This window comes from Mastigoproctus giganteus, chromosome 8 (assembly GCF_048544385.1).
Source record: "Mastigoproctus giganteus isolate SK-2022 chromosome 8, ASM4854438v1, whole genome shotgun sequence".
Taxonomy (NCBI): domain Eukaryota; kingdom Metazoa; phylum Arthropoda; class Arachnida; order Uropygi; family Thelyphonidae; genus Mastigoproctus; species Mastigoproctus giganteus.
The window spans coordinates 194,170,240-194,181,139 of record NC_143582.1 but is presented as its reverse complement, the minus strand read 5'-3'; the positions used below and the strand labels follow the sequence as shown (position 1 = coordinate 194,181,139).

Sequence of the window (10,900 nt, the reverse complement as noted above, 5' to 3'; positions counted from 1 at the left end):
AATTGGATAAGAACTGTCCATTTTGGAGTCTTTAGATGCATTATTTCATATGATAACATTGATGTCGTTAAATTCCAGTGAAAAAGTGCGTATCCAAATAGAATATTGATAAATGACAAAAACATTGAGTCCATAATTTTTCTGTTTTCTCAACCTATTCTTAAAACCATAATTATTTTACATAAGGAAGAGACAAATGAAAAGTTTTTCCATCTTTCCTAAATCAATACGATTTCATTATTTTGTGTATTGTCGAAGGCTCTTAGAACTATTTTTAGTATAAAAATCTATCGGGTCTAGCTATCTGTCCTATTTCCTCTATTAATCCATATAAGTAGATGTACGTAAAGAATTTACGTATGGAATGTGAGGAGAAAAAAAAAATTCGTCTGTAAATAAGTCACTTGGCAAGCCAGATGCTGAGAATATGTTGTTTATATCCATCCCGATCTCATTTCTTTGTTTACAGGTTCAATGCCATAAACAGTAGAAATAAGTCCAAGGGTCCCGTTACTAGACTTTTCAGTAGAAACAAGGGGTTCGCGAGAGGATACGTAGCCGGAAGCTTCGGATGCGGCACTGTCAGGACTGCTCACAGCGGAAATATTGTTCTGAACATTAATTGTGAAAGGGGTTTCCCGAGTAGGGTTTACTTTTGGCACAGTTTCTTGCACTGGCGAGTTCGACTCTTCATTTTCTTGAATGACACTTGTGGGAATAATGATTTCTGTGGGATTCATATCTGTGGGAGATCCTTCCCTGGACTGATGATCCGAATTTTCTTCATTGGCGGGGGGTGTTGATATGTCAGGTTCTTGCATGGTAACACTAACAGAGGGTATTGACAAATAAGGTTGTTTGGTCGGAACGGGTTCTAAAGGTTGGAGTTTCTGGCCAGATGGCGCTGGTGCACTGACTGTTCGACGTGCTTTGGCCTTTCGTGAGTTGCTTTTGTTGCCAGAGTTCGTCTGACTTGAATCAGTTTTATCGTTGTCGTGGAAGGCATGTCGAAATCTGGCTGGGAATGTCAAGACACCAAGTTTTCTAGTGATTCGGGACCACTTAAGGGCAGGGGTTTCTGTATTAGTGCCCCTGTCTCTCTTTGTCGTCTCCTCCTCACTGACGTTCCCTTGGGATTCCCCAAGGCTAAGGCTTGAACCACTAGCAGATGAGGTCTCCCGAGGACTGTGCTGTTCTGAGCTCACATGACTGCTGATGGAATCCATACTTTTGCTACGGGAGAAGGCATCGCGAGCATTTTTAGTGGCGTCAATGATGTAAGTCCATCGACCTTTCTTTGCTTTCTTTTTGCCGCTTGCTAGACGAGCCAATCGAGCAAAGCGACTTGTTGGCGACTTCTTGGAAGTTTCGATGTCAGACTCTGGAATTGTTTGCATGGAACCTTCTACGAGTCCTATGTTAAAACCCTTCATCAGCCTTCTCTCCTTCTGTCGGCCTTTCTTTCCACCAGGACCTTAAAAAAGAAAGAAAGAGAGAGAAAATCAGTCGAATAATCAGTAATTAATTTTGAATCATGGTAAATCATTATATCGGAGGTTCTCAAACTGTGAATTGAGACTTCTTGATACTCCGGGTCCTCTAGAAAGGGGTCATAATGTTCTTTTCTAAATTTTGCTTCGAGTTTTAAATTTGATTGTGTATTTCCAATTAAACAGATTTATTTTTGAATTATAAAGTTCTGTTATTTATTTGACATATTAAGGGAAATATAGTAAGGCTTGAGAACCCCTGCATTATATGACTAATAATCCATGAATAATACTATTAAAAAAACAAAAAAAGAGAAGAGAGCAACAACTTTTATGCACGAACCAAGAAAATTTCATTTTTCGCGTTTCTCACTTTGTCCATTCATTCCTCCAACCAAAGCATGGCAATAGATAGAATATCTAATGCTTCAGCTACAATTAAGGTATATGGACAGCTATGGAATACGCATAAACAAGAAATATATAATAATTACTGGATGTGATATTTATTAATTACTGGATTAAATATATAATAATTGCTGAAATAAAATTTGGATAGAGTCGACAAATAAAAGAAAAAAAAAATTTAGAGTGAAATCTAAAATTTCATGAAAATCCATTCGCTGAGAGTCGGGTTATTACATGCGGCCGGACGGACAAAAAAAAAAATAACTGTCAGATTTATTTTATTTTGTTTTGTTCATAACAAGATACACAGCAGGTAATCATTAACAGTGTATCAGATAGCAGAACAATGAACAGAGTTGATAATAAGAGAGTATTCCACTATACTAAAAGTCAAACAAACCATTAAAATAGGTTCAAATATCAAAATCATAAGTACAAGAAAGAAGTGAACAGGAAGTTTAGTTACCGGTAGAAGAAATAATAATCGAAATAAAAGAAAAGAAAAACGCAAAAAATTATAAATTTAAAATATAAACTTTGGCTCTGCAGATCTTTGCAGACCCAACTATAAAATTTCATGAAAATCCGTCCAGTGGGAATCGAGTCATTAGATGCGGACGGACAGACAGATGGACATCGTGAGGACAATAGACACATGCATATACACTGTGCTGCTACTTTATTAGGTACACCTACCTAGTAGCGTGTTGAGCCTCCTTTAGTCTTCAAAACAGCCTGAATTCGTCTAGGCATGGATTGAACAAGATTCTGAAAACGTTGTGCAGGAATGGAGTACCATGCAGACATGAGGGTGTCATGCAGTTCCTGGAGATTCGACGGAGGTGTAGGCCTGCAGCGAACAGCCCTTGCCAGCTCATCCCAAAGATGTTCAATAGGATTGAGATCCGTGGAATGAGCGGGCCACTGCAGCAAAGAAAAGTCATTGTCACGTTCCTGGAACGATTTCATAGTGATTCGAGCTTTGTGCACCGGCGCATTAGAATGCTGGAAGTAACCATCTGACTGAGGATAAACTGTCAACATGAACGGATGCATTTGGTCAGCAATGATGTTTAGGTACGATGTGGCATTCAGACGTGAATCTATGGGTATCAATGGACCCAATGTGTGCCAAGAAAACATTCCCCACACCATAACACTGCCCCCACCACCTTGCACAGTAGTCGTCAGACATGACAGGTCCATGGATTCATGTTGTTTTCGCCAAATTCTGAGCCTTCCATCAACATGATGCACCAGGAACTTCGACTCGTCAGACCAAGCAACTGTTTTCCAATCGTCGATAGTCCAGTGCTGGTTTTGCTGTGCCCACAGGAGCGTGCTCTCTTGTTCTTCGTTGATAACAAAGGTACGCGATGTGGTAGCCCATTGTTGTAGCCCATTCGCAACAAAGTGGCCCGTCTGTTTGCTTGCACAGTTCTATCCATCCTCCTCTGAACTCTCTCATCAACAAGCGATTTTCTTCCACAGGAGTGCCGTTGAGAGGATGTTTTCTGTTCGTTGCACCATTCTCGATACACCCTTGAAACTGTGGTGCGTGAAAAGTTCAGGAGAACTGCCGTTTCAGAAATGCTTTGTCCAGCACGCCTTGCACCTACTACCATTCCACTTTCGAAGTCCGTTAGATCACTCCTTTTCCCTATTCTTGCTACGGGTTGTACGCTTAAGCGATACTAGAATGGTTGTTTTGCTGCTGCATTTATATCCACAACTGTGGTCATGTGACTTGCAACATTGTGGGGAAAAACCATTTGTGTGCACAGCAGGGGTGTACCTAAGTGGGAGCACAGTGTATATGCTAACGAGCCTAAAAAAGAAATAATAATTGCCAGATTTCTATTTGTCCGATTTTAATGAAATTTGTGAAAAACTGATACACCGCGAAAGGTCCAAATATAAAATTTTATCAAGAAAATGTGGAAGGAAGGCGAAAACGACAAGTGCATTAATCATATATGCAAACTTTCATTTTTCTTTCGTGATAGCTTTTATAATACAATATAAATTATTTAAAATATTTTTAATTACTGGAATCTAAGTCCATTTTTTATGTTCTTTTTTGTAATAAATTTAAATATTTTAAACAGCTTTTTTTATGCTCGTAAGTTTTACTGAAATTAGAAGTGGTAGTTCCACAACCGTTCATTTTGTTTTTAGACAGAGTGGTAACTACTCTTTGTTTTTATGTCAGTGTTTTTATCCAGATAAAATTGTTTATTTTGTTATTTTTAGAAAAGTAAAATCATGATTCTTTTAGTGGTTTATCTAAGTTGTTTTAAGCTACTGAATATAAGTAATTTCGATGAAAATTTATATTTGGGTCTTTTAGAAAGATTTCTTCATCAGAAATTTCATTAAAATCGAAGAATGAGAAAAATCAGCTTTTATTGCGCGTGATAGCATATATGCATATAAGGTATGTTCGTGTCAGAACGCACCTGGGGTTTCTCTCATCTCTTAATAAGAGTGGGGCCCACGTTGCCCATACCTCGCCATCTGGAGGCTAGCCGGGTGCGTCCAGTATCACAACAAGTTGCTCTGGCAGGCCCTGCCACCTAGTTTCCAGGGATTTCAATGGCTAGGACCTATAAAAAAATTTTCACACGTTTGAACGCTAGAGAGATGTGTTAAAATGTCGGTCAAAATTTTGATGTTATTAAATTTAGACGTGTGGGGCTATATGCTAGATGAAAGATGATAGTGGGAGGGAGGGGAAGCTGAAGACTGTGGGGTAGAAGTAAGGGGTCGATAGAAGAGATGACTCCTGCTAGGCAGTGTGGCATGCCCATGCCACACCAGAGGGAAGTTTGGATGGCAAGTGGGGGAGGCGATGAAAAGTTATTTCCCCCTGCCAGAGATAGGGGTTGGAAGCAGGCTGGGCTAGGTGTCCAGCCTGGGTTGCTGTATGGCTTAGGCAGCGATCAGCTACAGTCCTGGTCTTTATTCCAATACCTTGGTTGTCCTTTTCTTGTGCTGCTGGTCAGTTTGTCACATCCATGTGTTTGATCAAGTATGATTGTTTCATACTTGATCAATTTCCTTTTGTCTCATCTCTGGTTTAAGACAGGTGTGCAGTGCCGGTTGTCACTGATTCTTGTGGTTGTCAGTTGTGGTTGTTGAGTCAACTGTTGGGTTGAAAGGAAGCTGTTTGTGGTCCCTGTTTCGAGGTCACAAACTTGCGGTTTTCCTGTTTGTCGCAAAAGGTAGCCACTTTATCAAGAGCTTAAGCTTCCTTGACCTGTGCGGCGATAAGATCTTAGGGTCTCAATTCTTTCTTCCCCTAGCGTGGTTGTGTCATTTTGTTGTTTGCACTTTCTCCTATGTTGGTAATTCCTTTTGTTGTCATTTATCTCGCCACTTTCCTAGTTGGGGTTTGGTGGTTGTGGTAAAGTTTGTCGATTGGCATATACGGTGTGGGCAAAGTCTGAGAAGGCTCTGCATGTCTCGACACTCTCCAGAAGGTGGTGTTTATTATTTCTCGGGATGAATTGAATTTTGGTGATTAATACTAATCTGAGGTCCACATGGTGCACGAATGCCAACACTAGTTGGCATTCGTGCACCATGTGGTCCCAGGTCTCAGTGGACCCGCTGGCACGCAGGGGGTTGTCCACTAGTAGGAAGGTGGCCAGTTTTACTTCTGATAGCGCAATGTCCTGTCATCAGATAGGTAACATGAAGATATAGGGGAAACCAGGCTGGTAGGGTTGGGTAGACTGTATTTATCTCAGGGATAATTTTTTTTGTTATTTGTCCCTATGTTGTTTGGGACCAGCGCTGTTGCCATGTCCCATGGAGATAAGCTAGAAGCCGCTTCTTTTCATTTGCTCTGTTGCTTGCAGGATCTGTGGTGAACTCTTTGTACGTGGTACTTTTGTCCCGACCAAGCTGGAAATTCTTCCCAGCTCAAACTACCTCCAGGTCAAGGGGCAAGCTTCCTGTCATCATTTGTAGTGCTTGGGTGGAGACTGTGTGACAGGGTGAGTAGCACTGGTCTTTGAATGGTGAGAATCTGTCTAGAATTTACCACAGTCGTGGCTTTGTTGTACCAGACTCCAGAGGCATAAGTCACCGCAGGGATGAATACAGCTTTGTATAAGAGGGCAAGGGTGCGCCTCTTCAGCTCACAGTCTTTTCTTGCCACTCTATTTATCGTCGCTGCGTTTGTTTTCATTTTCTTCTGTAGATTTTTTAGGTGTGGTGGGAATGTGAGGCTTCTGTCCAGGGTGATGCCCAGGTATTTTAGCTCGGTCGTTAGTTTAATGGTTTTGTCCTGTATTTTGATTAGCGGTGGTCTCGTTGGGGCAAGTGATATTTGTAGTTTTGATCAGTTGAGTTGTGATCAGTGATATTTGTAGACGATATAGCATGGTCCAGTTTTGCAGAACAGTCAGGGCGTTGTTGACAGCAGTTTCAGTCTGCGCCCTAGAGTTTCCAGCTATGAGCAAGGTGAGATCATCCGCAAACGCCTGCGCTCGGACATCCCCCAGATCTATGGACAGAAATTCATCCAGGGGAGAGTTCCAAGCACAGAGCCCTGCGGGCAACCCCTATGTATTTGTCGTCCAAGTTTGGCAAAGGAGTGTTTTAACGACAACTCTTCTATTTGAGAGGTAGCTTTTGATGCAAATATATAGGTTTTGTGGAAGTTCCGCCCTCCTCAGCCGTGCTAGGACGCTCGGCTACCAAAGGGTGTCGAACGCCCCAGCGAAATCAACTGAGATAAGCAGCAAATATTTGTCCTGACAGTTTTGAAGTTCCAGAGCAATGTTTTCTAGTGCGTCGGTTGTGCTTCTTTGTGCTCTGAAACCATATTGGTTTGGCGCTGGAAGTTGTGCCAAGTTGTAATACTTCTCTATCCTTTCTCAGAGGAGTTGCTCAAAGACCTTGCTCAACACTGAGAGCAAGGCATAATACACCTATTGTCTTCACCATGTCCGTCCGTATGTAACGACTCGACTCCCAGTAGACCAATTTTCATGAAAATTTATATTTGAGCCTTTCAAAATTACTTTTGATACCACATCGTTCTCCTTTGTCCAGTCGGCTGTCGGCTACAAGCAGTTCTCCATCCTTTGAAACTCTCGTGTGCCTAAAGTAACAGTTTATTCTCATAGTTGTTGTATCTGTCTAAACACCACCTGGACCATCTCGCCAAACTGTTGATGAGTTCACGCATTGCCTAGTCAATCACCTACATCCAACAGTTCAGCACCTAGTATGTGAAAACTTCAATCTGCCTCCAACCCTGGATTACCTTCAATGTAAAGTCTCTTCAAGTCATTCGAAACGACTCGAGCTAATCACATACCCACAAGAGGACAAAATTTGCTTGACCTTGCATTCTCCTCAGTGCCTTGCCTCCCTCATGAAGATGGATGTGATTGCCTCCAATCTGACCACTCTCCCATCTCTCTCTCTCTCTCTCTGTATGTTTCCACGAATTTTCGACTTTCACATCCCAATGAGCAGAGCCATAAGAACGCTAACAGTTCAGAAATATCTCAACCCACAGCGCTGCCAGGAGGCTGCCTCTCAATTCCTTGGCAACTGCTTGCTGACTGTGATATCAGCCTTGCTATTACCCTTCTCATGACCTGGATTAAGACTGTCTCTGACTATGGAGCCACTAAAACTCTAAGCGTCACCTCTCGTTCTAAGCATGGTGGACATCTGAGTTCACAACGTTGTTTAAAACTAAGCAGTCCTTTCATAGAAAATCGAAATCCTCTAGCGATATCGTGGATAGAGTTCTCCCGCTCTAGAGCCATTGCATGGAATCTGCTCTCAAAAGGGGTAAACAATTCTCCAAAACCAAGAATAGTGATATCGGCTTTGGTCCTGACCTATGGCTTGAACATATAACTAGGTTTTCTAATCAAACTCCTGTCCTCATAATGCCATCACAACTCGCCTACGATCATCCCTCTGATGTTCTTGCAAAGGCACGGATAACTAAGCAACAACTCATTCAAGCTATTAATGCCCTCCTTGCCACAGCCACTGCTAATGATGATGAAATACCACAATTCAGGTGAAATGTCTCAGCCCATTCATCATAGACCATTTCTCTGCTTCTATAATCATTTTCCTGAACAGCAGTTCTTTCCTCCACTTTGGCACAGATACAAGGTCCCCCTGTCCCTAAAAAGCAACCCTCATCTAAAATCGACCAATTCAGGCCTGTTTCCGGTGCATCAAGCCTCTTAAAGATTTTGGAAAAGGACTCAATGCCAACTGTAACAAATCAGATTCTCCCGCAGAAGCCAGTCAATACTCATTACGTAATCTCTAGAAAATCAACTACCAAAAACTTAGCAGCAACCACGCTTCCATCTTTTTTAGCACTTGAACAAAAGGCAAAGTTGGCCATCACATACCTCGAGATCCATGCAGCTTTTGATACATTTCCGTTACAGCTTTACTTCACCTATTATGGCATTTCCGCAATATTGGGTAGGTATGCTTTGATTCCAAGGTGCCTTGCTGCAGGACACAACAGTTGAGCTACAAGCCAATAATACCCTCTCTCGAAAAATTACCACAGGTGTTTCTTAGAGAGGAGTCTTGTCAGGCGTCCATTTCATCGCAGTAATAGCACCACTCGCCTCATCCAATGATAATACAGTCAGGTATGCAGATGATCTCAAGCTCTTAACAAATCATTCCTGAAGATAATCTCCTACACGTTACGAATACCATAAATGCAACCCCCCAGGAATATCGAAGAATTCCATTTATATTATGTTTTTTGTTGTCATATTTTAGTTACGCATCATCATAATATTATATTAATTGTACTTTACTTTAAATGCCTCATTCAAATTATAAACACCTGGTATCCCAATATCACAAATCGAGAATTATACAGAATTGGGTTCCACGAGCATAAGATTGAATGCAACCTTCTTCGGTGGCTTACCCATTCAGGAGGAACGAAGTAGAGATTTGCAGCCATCTAATTTACAACAACTGTGAGAAGTAATTGAGTCAACATGGACCAACATCCCTGTAGCATGCTTTCAACACCTCGTTGAGCCCGTATCACGCGAATTCAGGCTGTTTTGAGCACTAAAGGCAACATACTGGCTATTAAGTAGGTGTGTCTGATAAAGTGGCCACTCAGTACAATGGAAAAGATTATATTTCAATGGGCAGTGGGTGCTCATTTAAATCAGCCACCATGATGCCGTATAAACCATTCCAATGTAATAAAGAAGTTAAGCGACCTTAGAACAGCTGAGTACCAGTGTAGTTTACACATTACCAATTCATTGCATGCTATGTGAACTACACTGGTATTCAAAAATTAAGGGCAATTACATGGTTTTGGTCTGTTGTAGGATTTTAGGAGCATTAGTAACCAACTTAGGCCATATTGAACCATATATAATATGTCTATAAATTGCGTGTGTTCTGTGGTCGATTTGCTGTGTGCTGGACGGAAAACCCCAGTTTCCCGGAGGGAAAACCATGATACCCTCACGTGAGACCGACTAACTCAACCGTGTTGTGAAAATGACCCATAAAAATTTCAGGTGTCATTCATAAGATTCGAACTGAGTTCTTTTCCACCCAGTGCGTGGAGGATGGTGATTATACCAGCTACTCATGAGGGAAGTGAAAACACAAAAAAGGTAAATAAATCAAAAACCTATTATTAAATTACAATAAATTAGATTTGTCATTAACTAACAAAAGCCCGGCTTATTTTAACCTCTTTAATGTCTAAAATGTGACCAAATTTCAACGTCTAATTAGAGATATGCAAATTTGTGGTCAGTGTATTGTGTCCAGAATCCATGGAAACATACCCTAGTAAAGAATGTGATTTCTGTAGCAGTATAGGCGTAATATCGACCGCGGAGTTGAACTAACATTCCAGGTGCCGCCCAAACATAACATACATACGTGCTCATTTTGAGAACGAGACTTAATTAAGGACGGGTATCAATCGATATTCTTGAGGAAAGCCCGAAGCAAATTCACTGACTAGAAGCACTCCTGTCCAGAGCATTCCAGGCATGGTCTATTGAAATGAGGTTTAGGAATATGGCTAGTTATTCTGCAGTGCTGTACTTGTCCACAGAAGGTATTGATTCATTTGTAGAGTTCCGTGAGAACACGTGCGTTATTATCGGGATTGGGAACGGACCGTAGTGCATCGGAACACACTAGTTCGTCATGCACATCAGTGATGTCACGTACAACATGCTTAATTATTAAAAAATAATAATAAGGCATTAAGTAGCGTTCCATTTCGTAAAATTTTCCATTTCTATTCCTGATTGTTGCCGACTAAAAGAAAATCTGGATCAATTGCAGTGAGGATTTCTTAATAATCAAGTTAACCCTCATGTTCGCCATAGGCGAACATGGGGATCAATGATCTCATCTTAAAACAGTCGTGAGATTTTCTTGCAGAGACACATGTAGGTCCATGTTATTATGAAGTGATTACAGCCAACACCTTTGAATTACAACCCTAAAATGTGTCTGTTTTACGACGTCAGTGGGATGGAAGCTGGTTTGACAGATGAAACAGATTTGAGAATCTGATTGTAGACTGAACCTCCAAATTCATCATCTGGAGAAAAGTATTTATGTATTTTTCATTGTTTTTCGGGATGAAAAATCCGAGTTTTCTGGAGGAAAATCTATGCAACGCTCACCCAAGAAATCGTTTAACTTGGCACTGGTCGGGATATAAACAACAGATGTACATCGTGACTCAATAGTCGAAGACTAGAAAAATGTGTACTCGCCTGACGAATTACCTTTCTCTTTTCACCACCATGCCGATGACAGATGCGGTGTGTGGCAAAAATAACTTGAGATAATTGACTGGACATGTATGACTGAGACAGCAAGCAAGGACTAGTGATGGCGTAGTCATTGGCATGGCGTGGTCATCACTGTCCCAACAGTGATGGCACCTTTCAAACAGGACGATGCATTTTACCAAAATCAAAACAAAAACC

At 41.2% G+C, this 10,900-nt stretch overlaps 1 protein-coding gene across 1 annotated transcript in view; it reads right to left on the bottom strand.

The window, feature by feature from the left end:
* Positions 1–377: 377 nt before the first annotated feature.
* Trpgamma (Transient receptor potential cation channel gamma) overlaps positions 378–10,900 on the bottom strand; it is a 173,561-nt gene continuing 163,038 nt past the window's right edge. The window contains exon 15 of the mRNA XM_090380001.1: positions 378–1,474. Coding sequence (XP_090236127.1) covers positions 435–1,474 — 1,040 coding nt within the window. The 3' untranslated portion in view covers positions 378–434. The remainder of the gene's footprint in view (positions 1,475–10,900) is intronic.